The 25,691-nt window shown below is 37.0% G+C and overlaps 1 protein-coding gene across 1 annotated transcript in view; it reads left to right on the plus strand.

The window, feature by feature from the left end:
• Window positions 1-25,691, plus strand: part of LOC102808854 (uncharacterized) — an 82,627-nt gene that overhangs the window by 41,520 nt on the left and 15,416 nt on the right. The window contains exons 13-18 of the mRNA XM_085501611.1: window positions 7,648-7,741; window positions 9,846-9,951; window positions 10,457-10,587; window positions 11,115-11,219; window positions 11,502-11,633; window positions 13,269-13,424. Coding sequence (XP_085357737.1) covers window positions 7,648-7,741; window positions 9,846-9,951; window positions 10,457-10,587; window positions 11,115-11,219; window positions 11,502-11,633; window positions 13,269-13,424 — 724 coding nt within the window. The remainder of the gene's footprint in view (window positions 1-7,647; window positions 7,742-9,845; window positions 9,952-10,456; window positions 10,588-11,114; window positions 11,220-11,501; window positions 11,634-13,268; window positions 13,425-25,691) is intronic.

The following is a 25,691-nucleotide window of genomic DNA, read 5'->3' on the forward strand; positions in this document are numbered from 1 at the left end:
ATTATAAGTATCACTTCCCTGTCAAATTAGTGGTTCATGCTTATTTGAATCTGAACATAACAGGCCAATTCTATCACACCTTGCTAGGCTTGAACTTCCATCCAATCAGAGCATTCCAAATGAACATGATTCTCCACAAAACTAGAGGGCGCTCTGACCAAAAAATTGCCATGATCTAAATAAAAAGAACTGAATGTCCACAGTTATGTCTGTAGGTGTACCTTACCTGCATGCAAAATAAAGTCCAAGATTGGTCGGTTATGTACGTACTTATCCAAAATGAATTCATAACCATTTTAACACGTAGCCAGGGTAATGAAATTAAACGGTACCCACCGAAAAATACACAGGGTCTGAACCCTGACCAACATATTGAAATAAAGTCCAAGATTGGTCGGTTATGTACGTACTTATCCAAAATGAATTCATAACCATTTTAACACGTAGCCAGGGTAATGAAATTAAACGGTACCCACCGAAAAATACACAGGGTCTGAACCCTGACCAACATATTGAAATAAAGTCCAAGATTGGTCGGTTATGTACGTACTTATCCAAAATGAATTCATAACCATTTTAACACGTAGCCAGGGTAATGAAATTAAACGGTACCCACCGAAAAATACACAGGGTCAGAACCCTGACCAACACATTGAAATAAAGTCCAAGATTGGTCGGTTATGTACGTACTTATCCAAAATGAATTCATAACCATTTTAACACGTAGCCAGGGTAATGAAATTAAACGGTACCCACCGAAAAATACACAGGGTCAGAACCCTGACCAACATATTGAAATAAAGTCCAAGATTGGTCGGTTATGTACGTACTTATCCAAAATGAATTCATAACCATTTTAACACGTAGCCAGGGTAATGAAATTAAACGGTACCCACCGAAAAATACACAGGGTCAGAACCCTGACCAACACATTGAAATAAAGTCCAAGATTGGTCGGTTATGTACGTACTTATCCAAAATGAATTCATAACCATTTTAACACGTAGCCAGGGTAATGAAATTAAACGGTACCCACCGAAAAATACACAGGGTCAGAACCCTGACCAACACATTGAAATAAAGTCCAAGATTGGTCGGTTATGTACGTACTTATCCAAAATGAATTCATACCCATTTTAACACGTAGCCAGGGTGGTGAAATTAAACGGTACCCACCGAAAAATACACAGGGTCAGAACCCTGACCAACATATTGAAATAAAGTCCAAGATTGGTCGGTTATGTACGTACTTATCCAGAGTGAATTCATAACCATTTTAACACGTAGCCAGGGTAATGAAATTAAACGGTACCCACCGAAAAATACACAGGGTCAGAACCCTGACCAACATATTGAAATAAAGTCCAAGATTGGTCGGTTACGTACGTACTTATCCAAAATGAATTCATAACCATTTTAACACGTAGCCAGGGTAATGAACCAATGCATTGCCTGATATTAAATGTTAACTAACGTTTTAGTACATATGTATAAGCATTCAGTAATTTTAATGAAAAAAAAGTACATTTATCTTAGTAATAGTGACACCTGTTGTTTAGTGTGATGAACCCCCACGGTTGGGTACAGGAGCATAGAAGTTTTTAATTAAAATTGTTTTCCATAAGAAAAATGAAACCATCATACATGGCCTTATAAACAGCCTTTTACTTCATAGTGGGGTGGGTGGAGTAAAGCTGTGATTATTTTTATTACTTTCTGACCATCTAGTTTGCCATTTACCATGTCCATATAAACTAAAGCTCCAGCCAATATCAGATTTGACTACTTGTTTCAAGCTATGGCACTTGGAAATGAGTGTTGTGACATGTGGCAAATGTCCAACTGTCTTGGTTAATAAGATTGGCTATATTTCAACTAGAAACAGGTAAACCAGTATACCTGTATGTACGAAGCCAGTGATCGTTATTCAAGCCAAAGAAACTGCATCTATTTATATAAATACACATGGACAGAGAATATTTTCTTGGAGCACTAAATGTGACAATTGCCCTACTGTCTGTGATAAATATACCACACCAGCTACATAGTGCCCGACGAGGAGTTGGGTAGGTAGTGAAGAAAAACATTGACTGAAGCCTGGCAGAGGACTGAATTGTTGTCAACAGCAACAAACATACTGGGAAAGTCAAAGACAGTGAAAAAACAAACAAACAAAAAACACACAGGCATATAAATACTAACTTTCTAGGATCTTTATTGACTCCAAGTAATCCAGAGTAGAACGAGATGAATCAACGCTATACTCCGCCATCTTTATTTTAATATTAGATGCAACCATTATTCTGTAGGGGACAACGGGTCATAACTTGAGGGGAGTTAACACCCATGATTTTTAAAATGCCTTGATCAATAAGAGTCTAAGTTACAGGGAACATTATTTTCATTTTTCAGTGGACCAATAAATGCATTTGACAGGAAAATAGAAAAACTCTACCACAACAGCAATAAGAACAGCTTGCTGCATTATAAGTATCACTTCCCTGTCAAATTAGTGGTTCATGCTTATTTGAATCTGAACATAACAGGCCAATTCTATCACACCTTGCTAGGCTTGAACTTCCATCCAATCAGAGCATTCCAAATGAACATGATTCTCCACAAAACTAGAGGGCGCTCTGACCAAAAAATTGCCATGATCTAAATAAAAAGAACTGAATGTCCACAGTTATGTCTGTAGGTGTACCTTACCTGCATGCAAAATAAAGTCCAAGATTGGTCGGTTATGTACGTACTTATCCAAAATGAATTCATAACCATTTTAACACGTAGCCAGGGTAATGAAATTAAACGGTACCCACCGAAAAATACACAGGGTCTGAACCCTGACCAACATATTGAAATAAAGTCCAAGATTGGTCGGTTATGTACGTACTTATCCAAAATGAATTCATAACCATTTTAACACGTAGCCAGGGTAATGAAATTAAACGGTACCCACCGAAAAATACACAGGGTCTGAACCCTGACCAACATATTGAAATAAAGTCCAAGATTGGTCGGTTATGTACGTACTTATCCAGAGTGAATTCATAACCATTTTAACACGTAGCCAGGGTAATGAAATTAAACGGTACCCACCGAAAAATACACAGGGTCAGAACCCTGACCAACATATTGAAATAAAGTCCAAGATTGGTCGGTTATGTACGTACTTATCCAAAATGAATTCATAACCATTTTAACACGTAGCCAGGGTAATGAAATTAAACGGTACCCACCGAAAAATACACAGGGTCAGAACCCTGACCAACACATTGAAATAAAGTCCAAGATTGGTCGGTTATGTACGTACTTATCCAAAATGAATTCATAACCATTTTAACACGTAGCCAGGGTAATGAAATTAAACGGTACCCACCGAAAAATACACAGGGTCAGAACCCTGACCAACACATTGAAATAAAGTCCAAGATTGGTCGGTTATGTACGTACTTATCCAAAATGAATTCATACCCATTTTAACACGTAGCCAGGGTGGTGAAATTAAACGGTACCCACCGAAAAATACACAGGGTCAGAACCCTGACCAACATATTGAAATAAAGTCCAAGATTGGTCGGTTATGTACGTACTTATCCAGAGTGAATTCATAACCATTTTAACACGTAGCCAGGGTAATGAAATTAAACGGTACCCACCGAAAAATACACAGGGTCAGAACCCTGACCAACATATTGAAATAAAGTCCAAGATTGGTCGGTTACGTACGTACTTATCCAAAATGAATTCATAACCATTTTAACACGTAGCCAGGGTAATGAACCAATGCATTGCCTGATATTAAATGTTAACTAACGTTTTAGTACATATGTATAAGCATTCAGTAATTTTAATGAAAAAAAAGTACATTTATCTTAGTAATAGTGACACCTGTTGTTTAGTGTGATGAACCCCCACGGTTGGGTACAGGAGCATAGAAGTTTTTAATTAAAATTGTTTTCCATAAGAAAAATGAAACCATCATACATGGCCTTATAAACAGCCTTTTACTTCATAGTGGGGTGGGTGGAGTAAAGCTGTGATTATTTTTATTACTTTCTGACCATCTAGTTTGCCATTTACCATGTCCATATAAACTAAAGCTCCAGCCAATATCAGATTTGACTACTTGTTTCAAGCTATGGCACTTGGAAATGAGTGTTGTGACATGTGGCAAATGTCCAACTGTCTTGGTTAATAAGATTGGCTATATTTCAACTAGAAACAGGTAAACCAGTATACCTGTATGTACGAAGCCAGTGATCGTTATTCAAGCCAAAGAAACTGCATCTATTTATATAAATACACATGGACAGAGAATATTTTCTTGGAGCACTAAATGTGACAATTGCCCTACTGTCTGTGATAAATATACCACACCAGCTACATAGTGCCCGACGAGGAGTTGGGTAGGTAGTGAAGAAAAACATTGACTGAAGCCTGGCAGAGGACTGAATTGTTGTCAACAGCAACAAACATACTGGGAAAGTCAAAGACAGTGAAAAAACAAACAAACAAAAAACACACAGGCATATAAATACTAACTTTCTAGGATCTTTATTGACTCCAAGTAATCCAGAGTAGAACGAGATGAATCAACGCTATACTCCGCCATCTTTATTTTAATATTAGATGCAACCATTATTCTGTAGGGGACAACGGGTCATAACTTGAGGGGAGTTAACACCCATGATTTTTAAAATGCCTTGATCAATAAGAGTCTAAGTTACAGGGAACATTATTTTCATTTTTCAGTGGACCAATAAATGCATTTGACAGGAAAATAGAAAAACTCTACCACAACAGCAATAAGAACAGCTTGCTGCATTATAAGTATCACTTCCCTGTCAAATTAGTGGTTCATGCTTATTTGAATCTGAACATAACAGGCCAATTCTATCACACCTTGCTAGGCTTGAACTTCCATCCAATCAGAGCATTCCAAATGAACATGATTCTCCACAAAACTAGAGGGCGCTCTGACCAAAAAATTGCCATGATCTAAATAAAAAGAACTGAATGTCCACAGTTATGTCTGTAGGTGTACCTTACCTGCATGCAAAATAAAGTCCAAGATTGGTCGGTTATGTACGTACTTATCCAAAATGAATTCATAACCATTTTAACACGTAGCCAGGGTAATGAAATTAAACGGTACCCACCGAAAAATACACAGGGTCTGAACCCTGACCAACATATTGAAATAAAGTCCAAGATTGGTCGGTTATGTACGTACTTATCCAAAATGAATTCATAACCATTTTAACACGTAGCCAGGGTAATGAAATTAAACGGTACCCACCGAAAAATACACAGGGTCTGAACCCTGACCAACATATTGAAATAAAGTCCAAGATTGGTCGGTTATGTACGTACTTATCCAGAGTGAATTCATAACCATTTTAACACGTAGCCAGGGTAATGAAATTAAACGGTACCCACCGAAAAATACACAGGGTCAGAACCCTGACCAACATATTGAAATAAAGTCCAAGATTGGTCGGTTATGTACGTACTTATCCAAAATGAATTCATAACCATTTTAACACGTAGCCAGGGTAATGAAATTAAACGGTACCCACCGAAAAATACACAGGGTCAGAACCCTGACCAACACATTGAAATAAAGTCCAAGATTGGTCGGTTATGTACGTACTTATCCAAAATGAATTCATAACCATTTTAACACGTAGCCAGGGTAATGAAATTAAACGGTACCCACCGAAAAATACACAGGGTCAGAACCCTGACCAACACATTGAAATAAAGTCCAAGATTGGTCGGTTATGTACGTACTTATCCAAAATGAATTCATACCCATTTTAACACGTAGCCAGGGTGGTGAAATTAAACGGTACCCACCGAAAAATACACAGGGTCAGAACCCTGACCAACATATTGAAATAAAGTCCAAGATTGGTCGGTTATGTACGTACTTATCCAGAGTGAATTCATAACCATTTTAACACGTAGCCAGGGTAATGAAATTAAACGGTACCCACCGAAAAATACACAGGGTCAGAACCCTGACCAACATATTGAAATAAAGTCCAAGATTGGTCGGTTACGTACGTACTTATCCAAAATGAATTCATAACCATTTTAACACGTAGCCAGGGTAATGAACCAATGCATTGCCTGATATTAAATGTTAACTAACGTTTTAGTACATATGTATAAGCATTCAGTAATTTTAATGAAAAAAAAGTACATTTATCTTAGTAATAGTGACACCTGTTGTTTAGTGTGATGAACCCCCACGGTTGGGTACAGGAGCATAGAAGTTTTTAATTAAAATTGTTTTCCATAAGAAAAATGAAACCATCATACATGGCCTTATAAACAGCCTTTTACTTCATAGTGGGGTGGGTGGAGTAAAGCTGTGATTATTTTTATTACTTTCTGACCATCTAGTTTGCCATTTACCATGTCCATATAAACTAAAGCTCCAGCCAATATCAGATTTGACTACTTGTTTCAAGCTATGGCACTTGGAAATGAGTGTTGTGACATGTGGCAAATGTCCAACTGTCTTGGTTAATAAGATTGGCTATATTTCAACTAGAAACAGGTAAACCAGTATACCTGTATGTACGAAGCCAGTGATCGTTATTCAAGCCAAAGAAACTGCATCTATTTATATAAATACACATGGACAGAGAATATTTTCTTGGAGCACTAAATGTGACAATTGCCCTACTGTCTGTGATAAATATACCACACCAGCTACATAGTGCCCGACGAGGAGTTGGGTAGGTAGTGAAGAAAAACATTGACTGAAGCCTGGCAGAGGACTGAATTGTTGTCAACAGCAACAAACATACTGGGAAAGTCAAAGACAGTGAAAAAACAAACAAACAAAAAACACACAGGCATATAAATACTAACTTTCTAGGATCTTTATTGACTCCAAGTAATCCAGAGTAGAACGAGATGAATCAACGCTATACTCCGCCATCTTTATTTTAATATTAGATGCAACCATTATTCTGTAGGGGACAACGGGTCATAACTTGAGGGGAGTTAACACCCATGATTTTTAAAATGCCTTGATCAATAAGAGTCTAAGTTACAGGGAACATTATTTTCATTTTTCAGTGGACCAATAAATGCATTTGACAGGAAAATAGAAAAACTCTACCACAACAGCAATAAGAACAGCTTGCTGCATTATAAGTATCACTTCCCTGTCAAATTAGTGGTTCATGCTTATTTGAATCTGAACATAACAGGCCAATTCTATCACACCTTGCTAGGCTTGAACTTCCATCCAATCAGAGCATTCCAAATGAACATGATTCTCCACAAAACTAGAGGGCGCTCTGACCAAAAAATTGCCATGATCTAAATAAAAAGAACTGATATATATATACATGTACATGTACATTGCTATGCTTTATACTTATTGATAAAAAAACACATTACGACATTGCCTGCTAATAGACTCCAAGGTTAACCAGCAAGCAGTGTGTTAATGTTTGCAAATTTAAATCTATAGTGAACTTCATAAAGGCATGAATGTTGTTTTACTTAAAACATTTTTAAATGATTGAGTTGAAGCGTGAGTGTCTTCCAAGGTAAACGTTTAATAGTTTCATGAAAAAACAATCATGCCTTTCATGAAAATTATTTGTTTTCCTATTTCAGACAAAGTACAAATTGTTGGGATTTAGCTTCATTTCTTATAAAACCAGTGCAGAGGATATTAAAATACCCATTGCTGCTAAATGAAATGATTAAGGTGAGTCCCATCTGTTGTCTGCTTACCCATTGCTGCTAAATGAAATGATTAAGGTGAGACACATCAGTTGTCTGCTTACCCATTGCTGCTAAATGAAATGATTAAGGTGAGACACATCAGTTGTCTGCTTACCCATTGCTGCTAAATGAAATGATTAAGGTGAGACACATCAGTTGTCTGCTTACCCATTGCTGCTAAATGAAATGATTAAGGTGAGTCCCATCAGTTGTCTGCTTACCCATTGCTGCTAAATGAAATGATTAAGGTGAGTCACATCAGTTGTCTGCTTACCCATTGCTGCTAAATGAAATGATTAAGGTGAGTCCCATCAGTTGTCTGCTTACCCATTGCTACTAAATGAAATGATTAAGGTGAGTCACATCAGTTGTCTGCTTACCCATTGCTACTAAATGAAATGATTAAGGTGAGTCACATCAGTTGTCTGCTTACCCATTGCTGCTAAATGAAATGATTAAGGTGAGTCCCATCAGTTGTCTGCTTACCCATTGCTACTAAATGAAATGATTAAGGTGAGTCACATCAGTTGTCTGCTTACCCATTGCTGCTAAATGAAATGATTAAGGTGAGTCCCATCAGTTTGCTGCTTACCCATTGCTACTAAATGAAATGATTAAGGTGAGTCACATCAGTTGTCTGCTTACCCATTGCTACTAAAGGAAATGATTAAGGTGAGTCACATCAGTTCTCTGCTTACCCATTGCTGCTAAATGAAATGATTAAGGTGAGTCCCATCAGTTGTCTGCTTACCCCTTGCTACTAAATGAAATGATTAAGGTGAGTCCCATCAGTTGTCTGCTTACCCATTGCTGCTAAATGAAATGATTAAGGTGAGTCCCATCAGTTGTCTGCTTACCCCTTGCTACTAAATGAAATGATTAAGGTGAGTCCCATCAGTTGTCTCTTTACCCATTGCTACTAAATGAAATAATTAAGGTGAGTCACATCAGTTGTCTGCATACCCATTGCTACTAAATGAAATGATTAAGGTGAGTCACATCAGTTGTCTGCTTACCCATTGCTGCTAAATGAAATGATTAAGGTGAGTCCCATCAGTTTGCTGCTTACCCATTGCTACTAAATGAAATGATTAAGGTGAGTCACATCAGTTGTCTGCTTACCCATTGCTACTAAAGGAAATGATTAAGGTGAGTCACATCAGTTCTCTGCTTACCCATTGCTGCTAAATGAAATGATTAAGGTGAGTCCCATCAGTTGTCTGCTTACCCCTTGCTACTAAATGAAATGATTAAGGTGAGTCCCATCAGTTGTCTGCTTACCCATTGCTGCTAAATGAAATGATTAAGGTGAGTCCCATCAGTTGTCTGCTTACCCCTTGCTACTAAATGAAATGATTAAGGTGAGTCCCATCAGTTGTCTCTTTACCCATTGCTACTAAATGAAATAATTAAGGTGAGTCACATCAGTTGTCTGCATACCCATTGCTACTAAATGAAATGATTAAGGTGAGTCACATCAGTTGTCTGCTTACCCATTGCTACTAAATGAAATGATTAAGGTGAGTCACATCAGTTGTCTGCTTACCCATTGCTACTAAATGAAATGATTAAGGTGAGTCTCATCAGTTGTCTGCTTACCCATTGCTACTAAATGAAATGATTAAGGTGAGTCACATCAGTTGTCTGCTTACCCATTGCTACTAAATGAAATGATTAAGGTGAGTCCCATCAGTTGTCTGCTTACCCATTGCTACTAAATGAAATGATTAAGGTGAGTCACATCAGTTGTCTGCTTACCCATTGCTACTAAATGAAATGATTAAGGTGAGTCACATCAGTTCTCTGCTTACCCATTGCTACTAAATGAAATGATTAAGGTGAGTCCCATCAGTTGTCTGCTTACCCATTGCTGCTAAATGAAATGATTAAGGTGAGTCACATCAGTTGTCTGCTTACCCATTGCTACTAAATGAAATGATTAGGGCGAGTCCCATATATATGATATCATTGCTTCACAGGGATTTAAAGAGTGTGACTTGTGCATGAATCAAATTTCCAATTTTGTTTTTTGCTGAAACTAAATATTACATAACTTTCTGTAATTGGTATTGTTTTCTACTTCACAGGTGACAGAAGATGATCATGCAGATAAACACAACTTACTAGTAGCTATAAATACAATGACTGATGTTGCCACGGCAATCAATGAATTTAAGAGGAGAAAAGATTTAGGTGGGTGAAATTTGAGTTCGGATTCGTAATTGCTGTTCTATAAAATAATTGATAAAGCCATATTTTCAAAGTTTGTTATACTTCTGGTTTAGTTTTGGGAAATTCATTTCTGTAAAAAACATAAAAACACTGAAGCTGGAAATAGAAACATTGAGGGCACCTTAACATCTCTCCTAAACTTCTTTTTTGAATCTTCTTGCAACTGTACTGTGACTTTATTGTTGACTCTGACAAATTCAGAATGGCTTAGAGTTTATGTCATATCAAAGTAATCTTAGTTAGCTAATAACCATAAATTTGACTTTTCCTGATTTTAGTGGTCACCACTTGCATTGAAATTTGGATCTTGATTCTAATTCGCCTTTAAAGCATTGAAGCATTGGAAACTTTAGGGGAAAATAATAAATCAAGAGAAAAAATCTACAGAGAAAAAATTTCAGAGTTCTGATAGTCAATTCCTTTGTCTTTATTTCATGCTTGTTTATTTCTTCTTCTTCTTCTGAAGTGATGAAATATAGGAAATCAGATGTAGACTCGATTTCAAATAAACTTGGTAAATTAAGTTTACATTCCATACGCAAAAAATCTCAGAGGATGAACCAAAGACTGACACAGATGACAGGTTTAGTCACACAGGTAAACCATTTTGTTTTTCTATTACTGTGATATCAGCAATTATCATACATCAAACGTATGGTCCCTTTAATCCTACAGTAAAATATGACAGCGTATTCAATGACAAGTCAAATATAGAAAATATTTTTATTTTTTATCGCTATCTACACACAGTAAAAATTTGATTGCGGTGTGTTTCAATGTTATTACTACTTTATGATCACTGTTTACTTGGTGTGTTCTAGCTGGCATTCCACAGTCGACTGAGAACAAATACCAAAACACAGCAGTTTGCAGATTCAGAAAATTGAACAGTGCAAACTACTGCAGCACTTTTAGAAGGTTATGTTATAATTTTGTATCCACTTTCACTCAAACATTCTATTAATCATACAGGTATAGCCAAACTACATATTGATGTGTGGACAGTGACTTTTTTGTTTCAGACCAACTTAATATTTTTCAAAATCATCACTAAAATGTTGATTTGTTATTCCTTACCAACTAACTGTTGATGAGAAATTTGATTTGTTATTCTCTCCTCACAGACTGTTGATGAGAAATTTAATGAAGAAGAGAGAAAATTCAGGGATTTAGAGAAGACAATTAAAATATTTGTAAAGGATGTGAATTCCTATCTAGAGAAGTTACAAGTAAGTAGTCTTTCTGTCACAGCAGATTCCATTTTGTAATTAGCTTACCAGTAGTATAGTGGGATTTACAAAGCCATGAACAAATGACCCTACCATCGATCAGATCATTGGAAGACCAGAGTCATCAGCTGACAATCATTGTCCAATGAATGAGACTTTAAGAGAGCCCTGTCATACTGTGCTATCCTCGTTTCACATTTCAATACACTGCTCTGTCTATTTTGCTAGAATTGCATGTTTACATAGATACATGCATAATGTGTATAATTTCCTCTCATTTAGGAATCTACTTCTTCACAAGCAGTTGTTGCTGAGGATATTGCTGATTACTATGCCAATCAGGCTAATTTAGATGAAGTTGCTAAATACAGTAAATCCCAAAGAGATTTGGCAAATAAGCTCTACAAAAACTATGTAAGTAGACAATGTTATATGCGATCACTTCAAAGAGAATCTATCCCAGATTAGCTGATTGTGCATAAACCAGTCTTATTTGCAAATGGTAGCTATGCCATGTGCTCTAACATAAATGTGATTAGTTATGTTGGTTGATTGTGATGTCTTGTGAAGCAATTGTATGAACACAGCTGTTTTTTACCTTGCCTGTACCATCAAAGATAGAAGGGTAAGGTATATTAAGGGAAAAATTTTGTCCGGCGTTGTCGTTGTTGTCGTCGTCGTCGTTAATAATTGTTATTGTGTGCATAATAACTTTTCTAATTCTATTCCAAACTTCATCAAACTTGGTCACCTTATTCATCAGTATAAAGTCTTCCCTGAGTTTGAATAACAGATGTCCTGTATGAAAATATCATGCAAAAATTGAGAAAATCTGATAAAATATTTTGACTGTTTCTACTTGACTGATCACTGGTGATACACATCAAAGGTCACTGATCTCAGTGGAAATATGCATTGTTGTATGTGTTCAATGAAGCAAATGATTTATCTTGTAATAATATCCTTGGTAATGTATCTCAGAATATCATACTGGGTTTCAAAACCAACTCATGGAGAGATTGCTCAGTCTGATACACATTTGCAAACCTACCAATAAATGCTTGACAGAAAACAAGATGTCAGAATATCAATATAAGCACTCCTATGAACTGGGTGCCAAACTTTGATCAAGATCTGAAGCTAATAGAAAATCTGTTTAGTTCAAAGTTATCAAATCAAAAACAATACATAAAAATTACATAAAAAGCAAAACATTTCATTCAAAACATTTAAAAAGAAAAATTGTTCTAAAATATATGTATTCTGTATTTGACAAACAGTTCATTCGACAAATGAAAACTCACAGGAATATCTTTCAGCTATGAGAACAGAATGATATAGTTTTTATAATACTGGTTTAAAAACGCACTTCAAAGATTGCAGTGTTTGAAGATGCAGATTCTCAGGAGGCAACAGTACTGTTGACTTCTCCCTCCACTGGACACCAACTAACTATTTAAGTTGATTTGCATACAAAGCAGAGCTTGCAACATGATAGCTATTCATAAAGGGTGTTTTTTTTTACTTTTCATATAATACAGTAGTCACACAATGAGGCAATTCATATTTGTCTCAGTGAATCATTAATTTTTGACAGACACCTGTACAAAATACTTGGACAAAAGCCAGCTAAGATTTTCTGTTATCTTGCATGTTTTATGAATCTATCACGTCTAAATGCAGCACTTTTTTTTGCAATGAGGCATTTGTTTTTATACTAAAATATCTGAATTACTTTGAATAAAGCTGGAAATTATGTCCCTTAAAATAATTAAACAAATAAGGCACCAATGTTTTTGTAAGATATTTACATCTTTTAAAGACATTCGGTAGACTGATTCCCCACTGTTGGTTCAACCCCAAAACTTGTTTGTATTCAAAATTAATTATGACAATGCATATTTATATTGAAACAAACTATGATAAAGGGAATTATATTATATAACAAAGGTCAAGGTCACCAGAGTTCAACTATGTTCATAGATTAAATTGCCTCATGTAATCAAAACACTTGTGTATGGACACCGACAAGTTTTTTCTGTTTTGCAGACATTATTTGTTCAGCAGAGAGTGGTATCACCTTTGAACTCATTACTAATCATGTTTCAAGGACCTCATAAGTTAATACAGAAGAGATTTGACAAACTGCTGGACTATGACAGTGTGTTGCACAAAGCAGAAAAAGGGAGCAAAGAGAAGGCAAAGGTAAGGATCACTATTGTAATATCCAATGAGAAGAAAGTACATAATTTTAAACATATACGCCATGTAATTATCCCATGTAATTAATCTGTTGATGGGATCTTGTGGTAATAACTTATTTCGAAACGATCCATGTCAAATTGACTGGTGGTTGGGCAGATGTTTAAGCAATGCATTCAATAGAAACTTGTATCTATTTGGTTCAAAATTAAATTTAAAAAATTGTACTGAAATTTTGGTTGGAAGAATGGTCGATGAAGTTCAGTGTTATTTTCATCAAAAAAGTTTCATCTCAAAATACTTGCTTGTTGGTAATTTATTATGTTGTCTGCACACATATTCTTACAGTGGTTGATCACACATATTCTTACAGTGGTTGATCACACATATTCTTACAGTGGTTGATCACACATATTCTTACAGTGGCTGATCACACATATTCTTACAGTGGCTGATCACACATATTCTTACAGTGGCTGATCACACATATTCTTACAGTGGTTGATCACACATATTCTTACAGTGGTTGATCACACATATTCTTACAGTGGTTGATCACACATATTCTTACAGTGGTTGATCACACATATTCTTACAGTGGTTGATCACACATATTCTTACAGTGGTTGATCACACATATTCTTACAGTGGCTGATCACACATATTCTTACAGTGGTTGATCACACATATTCTTACAGTGGTTGATCACACATATTCTTACAGTGGTTGATCACACATATTCTTACAGTAGTTGATCACACATATTCTTACAGTGGCTGATCACACATATTCTTACAGTGGTTGATCACACATATTCTTACAGTGGCTGATCACACATATACTTACAGTGGCTGATCACACATATTCTTACAGTGGCTGATCACACATATTCTTACAGTGGCTGATCACACATATTCTTACAGTGGCTGATCACACATATTCTTACAGTGGTTGATCACACATATTCTTACAGTGGTTGATCACACATATTCTTACAGTGGTTGATCACACAGATTCTTACAGTGGTTGATCACACATATTCTTACAGTGGTTGATCACACATATTCTTACAGTGGTTGATCACACATATTCTTACAGTGGCTGATCACACATATTCTTACAGTGGTTGATCACACATATTCTTACAGTGGCTGATCACACATATTCTTACAGTGGCTGATCACACATATTCTTACAGTGGCTGATCACACATATTCTTACAGTGGCTGATCACACATATTCTTACAGTGGTTGATCACACATATTCTTACAGTGGTTGATCACACAGATTCTTACAGTGGTTGATCACACAGATTCTTACAGTGGTTGATCACACATATTCTTACAGTGGTTGATCACACATATTCTTACAGTGGCTGATCACACATATTCTTACAGTGGCTGATCACACATATTCTTACAGTGGCTGATCACACATATTCTTACAGTGGCTGATCACACATATTCTTACAGTGGTTGATCACACATATTCTTACAGTGGTTGATCACACATATTCTTACAGTGGCTGATCACACATATTCTTACAGTGGTTGATCACACATATTCTTACAGTGGTTGATCACACATATTCTTACAGTGGTTGATCACACATATTCTTACAGTGGTTGATCACACATATTCTTACAGTGGTTGATCACACATATTCTTACAGTGGCTGATCACACATATTCTTACAGTGGCTGATCACACATATTCTTACAGTGGCTGATCACACATATTCTTACAGTGGCTGATCACACATATTCTTACAGTGGCTGATCACACATATTCTTACAGTGGCTGATCACACATATTCTTACAGTGGCTGATCACACATATTCTTACAGTGGTTGATCACACATACATTTGTATTCTTACAGTGGCTGATCACACATATTCTTACAGTGGTTGATCACACATATTCTTACAGTGGCTGATCACACATATTCTTACAGTGGTTGATCACACATATTCTTACAGTGGCTGATCACACATATTCTTACAGTGGCTGATCACACATATTCTTACAGTGGCTGATCACACATATTCTTACAGTGGCTGATCACACATATTCTTACAGTGGCTGATCACACATATTCTTACAGTGGTTGATCACACATATTCTTACAGTGGTTGATCACACATATTCTTACAGTGGTTGATCACACATATTCTTACAGTGGCTGATCACACATATTCTTACAGTGGTTGATCACACATATTCTTACAGTGGTTGATCACACATATTCTTACAGTGGTTGATCACACATATTCTTACAGTGGTTGATCACACATATTCTTACAGTGGTTGATCACACATATTCTTACAGTGGTTGATCACACATATTTTTACAGTGGCTGATCACACATATTCTTACAGTGGTTGATCACACATATTCTTACAGTGGTTGATCACACATATTCTTACAGTGGTTGATCACACATATTCTTACAGTGGTTGATCACACATATTCTTACAGTGGCTGATCACACATATTCTTACAGTGGTTGATCACACATATTCTTACAGTGGCTGATCACACATATTCTTACAGTGGCTGATCACACATATTCTTACAGTGGCTGATCACACATATTCTTACAGTGGCTGATCACACATATTCTTACAGTGGTTGATCACACATATTCTTACAGTGGTTGATCACACATATTCTTACAGTGGTTGATCACACAGATTCTTACAGTGGTTGATCACACATATTCTTACAGTGGTTGATCACACATATTCTTACAGTGGTTGATCACACATATTCTTACAGTGGCTGATCACACATATTCTTACAGTGGCTGATCACACATATTCTTACAGTGGCTGATCACACATATTCTTACAGTGGTTGATCACACATATTCTTACAGTGGTTGATCACACATATTCTTACAGTGGTTGATCACACATATTCTTACAGTGGTTGATCACACATATTCTTACAGTGGCTGATCACACATATTCTTACAGTGGCTGATCACACATATTCTTACAGTGGCTGATCACACATATTCTTACAGTGGCTGATCACACATATTCTTACAGTGGCTGATCACACATATTCTTACAGTGGCTGATCACACATATTCTTACAGTGGTTGATCACACATATTCTTACAGTGGTTGATCACACATATTCTTACAGTGGCTGATCACACATATTCTTACAGTGGCTGATCACACATATTCTTACAGTGGCTGATCACACATATTCTTACAGTGGCTGATCACACATATTCTTACAGTGGCTGATCACACATATTCTTACAGTGGCTGATCACACATATTCTTACAGTGGCTGATCACACATATTCTTACAGTGGCTGATCACACATATTCTTACAGTGGTTGATCATACATATTCTTACAGTGGTTGATCACACATATTCTTACAGTGGCTGATCACACATATTCTTACAGTGGTTGATCACACATATTCTTACAGTGGTTGATCACACATATTCTTACAGTGGTTGATCACACATATTCTTACAGTGGTTGATCACACATATTCTTACAGTGGCTGATCACACATATTCTTACAGTGGCTGATCACACATATTCTTACAGTGGCTGATCACACATATTCTTACAGTGGTTGATCACACATATTCTTACAGTGGCTGATCACACATATTCTTACAGTGGCTGATCACACATATTCTTACAGTGGCTGATCACACATATTCTTACAGTGGCTGATCACACATATTCTTACAGTGGCTGATCACACATATTCTTACAGTGGTTGATCACACATATTCTTACAGTGGTTGATCACACAGATTCTTACAGTGGCTGATCACACATATTCTTACAGTGGCTGATCACACAGATTCTTACAGTGGCTGATCACACATATTCTTACAGTGGCTGATCACACATATTCTTACAGTGGTTGATCACACATATTCTTACAGTGGTTGATCACACATATTCTTACAGTGGTTGATCACACATATTCTTACAGTGGTTGATCACACATATTCTTACAGTGGTTGATCACACATATTCTTACAGTGGTTGATCACACATATTCTTACAGTGGTTGATCACACATATTCTTACAGTGGTTGATCACACATATTCTTACAGTGGTTGATAAACATATTCTTACAGTGGTTGATCACACATATTCTTACAGTGGTTGATCACACATATTCTTACAGTGGTTGATCACACATATTCTTACAGTGGTTGATCACACATATTCTTACAGTGGTTGATCACACATATTCTTACAGTGGTTGATCACACATATTCTTACAGTGGTTGATCACACATATTCTTACAGTGGTTGATCACAATATTCTTACAGTGGTTGATCACACATATTCTTACAGTGGTTGATCACACATATTCTTACAGTGGTTGATCACACATATTCTTACAGTGGTTGATCACACATATTCTTACAGTGGTTGATCACACATATTCTTACAGTGGCTGATCACACATATTCTTACAGTGGTTGATCACACATATTCTTACAGTGGCTGATCACACATATTCTTACAGTGGCTGATCACACATATTCTTACAGTGGCTGATCACACATATTCTTACAGTGGCTGATCACACATATTCTTACAGTGGCTGATCACACATATTCTTACAGTGGCTGATCACACATATTCTTACAGTGGCTGATCACATATTCTTACAGTGGTTGATCACACATATTCTTACAGTGGTTGATCACACATATTCTTACAGTGGTTGATCACACATATTCTTACAGTGGTTGATCACACATATTCTTACAGTGGTTGATCACACATATTCTTACAGTGGTTGATCACACATATTCTTACAGTGGTTGATCACACATATTCTTACAGTGGTTGATCACACATATTCTTACAGTGGCTGATCACACATATTCTTACAGTGGCTGATCACACATATTCTTACAGTGGTTGATCACACATATTCTTACAGTGGCTGATCACACATATTCTTACAGTGGCTGATCACACATATTCTTACAGTGGCTGATCACACATATTCTTACAGTGGCTGATCACACATATTCTTACAGTGGCTGATCACACATATTCTTACAGTGGCTGATCACACATATTCTTACAGTGGTTGATCACACAGATTCTTACAGTGGTTGATCACACATATTCTTACAGTGGTTGATCACACAGATTCTTACAGTGGTTGATCACACATATTCTTACAGTGGCTGATCACACATATTCTTACAGTGGCTGATCACACATATTCTTACAGTGGCTGATCACACATATTCTTACAGTGGCTGATCACACATATTCTTACAGTGGCTGATCACACATATTCTTACAGTGGCTGATCACACATATTCTTACAGTGGCTGATCACACATATTCTTACAGTGGTTGATCACACATATTCTTACAGTGGTTGATCACACATATTCTTACAGTGGTTGATCACACATATTCTTACAGTGGCTGATCACACATATTCTTACAGTGGCTGATCACACATATTCTTACAGTGGCTGATCACACATATTCTTACAGTGGCTGATCACACATATCATATTCTTACAGTGGCTGATCACACATATTCTTACAGTGGCTGATCACACATATTCTTACAGTGGCTGATCACACATATTCTTACAGTGGCTGATCACACATATTCTTACAGTGGCTGATCACACATATTCTTACAGTGGTTGATCACACATATTCTTACAGTGGTTGATCACACATATTCTTACAGTGGTTGATCACACATATTCTTACAGTGGCTGATCACACATATTCTTACAGTGGCTGATCACACATATTCTTACAGTGGTTGATCACACAGATTCTTACAGTGGTTGATCACACATATTCTTTCAGTGGTTGATCACACATATTCTTACAGTGGTTGATCACACATATTCTTACAGTGGCTGATCACACATATTCTTACAGTGGCTGATCACACATATTCTTACAGTGGCTGATCACACATATTCTTACAGTGGTTGATCACACATATTCTTACAGTGGTTGATCACACATATTCTTACAGTGGTTGATCACACATATTCTTACAGTGGTTGATCACACATATTCTTACAGTGGTTGATCACACATATTCTTACAGTGGCTGATCACACATATTCTTACAGTGGTTGATCACACATATTCTTACAGTGGCTGATCACACATATTCTTACAGTGGCTGATCACACATATTCTTACAGTGGCTGATCACACATATTCTTACAGTGGCTGATCACACATATTCTTACAGTGGCTGATCACACATATTCTTACAGTGGTTGATCACACATATTCTTACAGTGGCTGATCACACATATTCTTACAGTGGCTGATCACACATATTCTTACAGTGGCTGATCACACATATTCTTACAGTGGCTGATCACACATATTCTTACAGTGGCTGATCACACATATTCTTACAGTGGCTGATCACACATATTCTTACAGTGGCTGATCACACATATTCTTACAGTGGCTGATCACACATATTCTTACAGTGGCTGATCACACATATTCTTACAGTGGCTGATCACACATATTCTTACAGTGGTTGATCATACATATTCTTACAGTGGTTGATCACACATATTCTTACAGTGGCTGATCACACATATTCTTACAGTGGCTGATCACACATATTCTTACAGTGGTTGATCACACATATTCTTACAGTGGTTGATCACACATATTCTTACAGTGGTTGATCACACATATTCTTACAGTGGCTGATCACACATATCATATTCTTACAGTGGCTGATCACACATATTCTTACAGTGGCTGATCACACATATTCTTACAGTGGCTGATCACACATATTCTTACAGTGGCTGATCACACATATTCTTACAGTGGCTGATCACACATATTCTTACAGTGGTTGATCACACATATTCTTACAGTGGTTGATCACACATATTCTTACAGTGGTTGATCACACATATTCTTACAGTGGCTGATCACACATATTCTTACAGTGGCTGATCACACATATTCTTACAGTGGTTGATCACACAGATTCTTACAGTGGTTGATCACACATATTCTTACAGTGGTTGATCACACATATTCTTACAGTGGTTGATCACACATATTCTTACAGTGGCTGATCACACATATTCTTACAGTGGCTGATCACACATATTCTTACAGTGGCTGATCACACATATTCTTACAGTGGTTGATCACACATATTCTTACAGTGGTTGATCACACATATTCTTACAGTGGTTGATCACACATATTCTTACAGTGGTTGATCACACATATTCTTACAGTGGTTGATCACACATATTCTTACAGTGGCTGATCACACATATTCTTACAGTGGTTGATCACACATATTCTTACAGTGGCTGATCACACATATTCTTACAGTGGCTGATCACACATATTCTTACAGTGGCTGATCACACATATTCTTACAGTGGCTGATCACACATATTCTTACAGTGGTTGATCACACATATTCTTACAGTGGTTGATCACACATATTCTTACAGTGGCTGATCACACATATTCTTACAGTGGCTGATCACACATATTCTTACAGTGGCTGATCACACATATTCTTACAGTGGTTGATCACACATATTCTTACAGTGGTTGATCACACATATTCTTACAGTGGTTGATCACACATATTCTTACAGTGGTTGATCACACATATTCTTACAGTGGTTGATCACACATATTCTTACAGTGGTTGATCACACATATTCTTACAGTGGTTGATCACACATATTCTTACAGTGGTTGATCACACATATTCTTACAGTGGTTGATCACACATATTCTTACAGTGGTTGATCACACATATTCTTACAGTGGTTGATCACACATATTCTTACAGTGGTTGATCACACATATTCTTACAGTGGTTGATCACACATATTCTTACAGTGGTTGATCACACATATTCTTACAGTGGTTGATCACACATATTCTTACAGTGGTTGATCACACATATTCTTACAGTGGCTGATCACACATATTCTTACAGTGGCTGATCACACATATTCTTACAGTGGCTGATCACACATATTCTTACAGTGGCTGATCACACATATTCTTACAGTGGCTGATCACACATATTCTTACAGTGGCTGATCACACATATTCTTACAGTGGCTGATCACACATATTCTTACAGTGGCTGATCACACATATTCTTACAGTGGTTGATCACACATATTCTTACAGTGGTTGATCACACATATTCTTACAGTGGTTGATCACACATATTCTTACAGTGGTTGATCACACATATTCTTACAGTGGTTGATCACACATATTCTTACAGTGGTTGATCACACATATTCTTACAGTGGTTGATCACACATATTCTTACAGTGGTTGATCACACATATTCTTACAGTGGTTGATCACACATATTCTTACAGTGGCTGATCACACATATTCTTACAGTGGCTGATCACACATATTCTTACAGTGGCTGATCACACATATTCTTACAGTGGCTGATCACACATATTCTTACAGTGGTTGATCACACATATTCTTACAGTGGTTGATCACACATATTCTTACAGTGGTTGATCACACATATTCTTACAGTGGCTGATCACACATATTCTTACAGTGGCTGATCACACATATTCTTACAGTGGCTGATCACACATATTCTTACAGTGGTTGATCACACATATTCTTACAGTGGCTGATCACACATATTCTTACAGTGGCTGATCACACATATTCTTACAGTGGCTGATCACACATATTCTTACAGTGGCTGATCACACATATTCTTACAGTGGCTGATCACACATATTCTTACAGTGGCTGATCACACATATTCTTACAGTGGCTGATCACACATATTCTTACAGTGGTTGATCACACAGATTCTTACAGTGGTTGATCACACAGATTCTTACAGTGGTTGATCACACAGATTCTTACAGTGGTTGATCACACATATTCTTACAGTGGTTGATCACACATATTCTTACAGTGGCTGATCACACATATTCTTACAGTGGCTGATCACACATATTCTTACAGTGGCTGATCACACATATTCTTACAGTGGCTGATCACACATATTCTTACAGTGGCTGATCACACATATTCTTACAGTGGCTGATCACACATATTCTTACAGTGGCTGATCACACATATTCTTACAGTGGTTGATCACACATATTCTTACAGTGGTTGATCACACATATTCTTACAGTGGCTGATCACACATATTCTTACAGTGGCTGATCACACATATTCTTACAGTGGCTGATCACACATATTCTTACAGTGGCTGATCACACATATTCTTACAGTGGCTGATCACACATATTCTTACAGTGGCTGATCACACATATTCTTACAGTGGCTGATCACACATATTCTTACAGTGGCTGATCACACATATTCTTACAGTGGCTGATCACACATATTCTTACAGTGGCTGATCACACATATTCTTACAGTGGTTGATCACACAGATTCTTACAGTGGTTGATCACACATATTCTTACAGTGGTTGATCACACAGATTCTTACAGTGGTTGATCACACATATTCTTACAGTGGCTGATCACACATATTCTTACAGTGGCTGATCACACATATTCTTACAGTGGCTGATCACACATATTCTTACAGTGGCTGATCACACATATTCTTACAGTGGCTGATCACACATATTCTTACAGTGGCTGATCACACATATTCTTACAGTGGCTGATCACACATATTCTTACAGTGGCTGATCACACATATTCTTACAGTGGCTGATCACACATATTCTTACAGTGGTTGATCACACATATTCTTACAGTGGTTGATCACACATATTCTTACAGTGGCTGATCACACATATTCTTACAGTGGCTGATCACACATATTCTTACAGTGGCTGATCACACATATTCTTACAGTGGTTGATCACACATATTCTTACAGTGGCTGATCACACATATTCTTACAGTGGCTGATCACACATATTCTTACAGTGGTTGATCACACATATTCTTACAGTGGCTGATCACACATATTCTTACAGTGGCTGATCACACATATTCTTACAGTGGTTGATCACACATATTCTTACAGTGGCTGATCACACATATTCTTACAGTGGCTGATCACACATATTCTTACAGTGGCTGATCACACATATTCTTACAGTGGTTGATCACACATATTCTTACAGTGGCTGATCACACATATTCTTACAGTGGCTGATCACACATATTCTTACAGTGGTTGATCACACATATTCTTACAGTGGTTGATCACACATATTCTTACAGTGGTTGATCACACATATTCTTACAGTGGTTGATCACACATATTCTTACAGTGGTTGATCACACATATTCTTACAGTGGTTGATCACACATATTCTTACAGTGGTTGATCACACATATTCTTACAGTGGTTGATCACACATATTCTTACAGTGGTTGATCACACATATTCTTACAGTGGCTGATCACACATATTCTTACAGTGGCTGATCACACATATTCTTACAGTGGTTGATCACACATATTCTTACAGTGGCTGATCACACATATTCTTACAGTGGTTGATCACACATATTCTTACAGTGGCTGATCACACATATTCTTACAGTGGTTGATCACACATATTCTTACAGTGGTTGATCACACATATTCTTACAGTGGTTGATCACACATATTCTTACAGTGGTTGATCACACAGATTCTTACAGTGGCTGATCACACATATTCTTACAGTGGTTGATCACACAGATTCTTACAATGGCTGATCACACATATTCTTACAGTGGTTGATCACACATATTCTTACAGTGGTTGATCACACATATTCTTACAGTGGTTGATCACACATATTCTTACAGTGGTTGATCACACATATTCTTACAGTGGTTGATCACACATATTCTTACAGTGGTTGATCACACATATTCTTACAGTGGTTGATCACACATATTCTTACAGTGGTTGATCACACATATTCTTACAGGTGTTGATCACACATATTCTTACAGTGGTTGATCACACATATTCTTACAGTGGTTGATCACACATATTCTTACAGTGGTTGATCACACATATTCTTACAGTGGTTGATCACACATATTCTTACAGTGGCTGATCACACATATTCTTACAGTGGCTGATCACACATATTCTTACAGTGGCTGATCACACATATTCTTACAGTGGCTGATCACACATATTCTTACAGTGGCTGATCACACATATTCTTACAGTGGTTGATCACACATATTCTTACAGTGGTTGATCACACATATTCTTACAGTGGTTGATCACACATATTCTTACAGTGGCTGATCACACATATTCTTACAGTGGCTGATCACACATATTCTTACAGTGGTTGATCACACAGATTCTTACAGTGGTTGATCACACATATTCTTACAGTGGTTGATCACACATATTCTTACAGTGGTTGATCACACATATTCTTACAGTGGCTGATCACACATATTCTTACAGTGGTTGATCACACATATTCTTACAGTGGTTGATCACACATATTCTTACAGTGGTTGATCACACATATTCTTACAGTGGTTGATCACACATATTCTTACAGTGGTTGATCACACATATTCTTACAGTGGCTGATCACACATATTCTTACAGTGGCTGATCACACATATTCTTACAGTGGCTGATCACACATATTCTTACAGTGGCTGATCACACATATTCTTACAGTGGCTGATCACACATATTCTTACAGTGGCTGATCACACATATTCTTACAGTGGCTGATCACACATATTCTTACAGTGGCTGATCACACATATTCTTACAGTGGTTGATCACACATATTCTTACAGTGGCTGATCACACATATTCTTACAGTGGCTGATCACACATATTCTTACAGTGGCTGATCACACATATTCTTACAGTGGCTGATCACACATATTCTTACAGTGGCTGATCACACATATTCTTACAGTGGCTGATCACACATATTCTTACAGTGGCTGATCACACATATTCTTACAGTGGCTGATCACACATATTCTTACAGTGGCTGATCACACATATTCTTACAGTGGCTGATCACACATATTCTTACAGTGGCTGATCACACATATTCTTACAGTGGTTGATCACACATATTCTTACAGTGGCTGATCACACATATTCTTACAGTGGCTGATCACACATATTCTTACAGTGGCTGATCACACATATTCTTACAGTGGTTGATCACACATATTCTTACAGTGGCTGATCACACATATTCTTACAGTGGCTGAT

Source organism: Saccoglossus kowalevskii, chromosome 7 (genome assembly GCF_978046115.1).
Source record: "Saccoglossus kowalevskii chromosome 7, keSacKowa6.1, whole genome shotgun sequence".
Lineage (NCBI taxonomy): Eukaryota > Metazoa > Hemichordata > Enteropneusta > Harrimaniidae > Saccoglossus > Saccoglossus kowalevskii.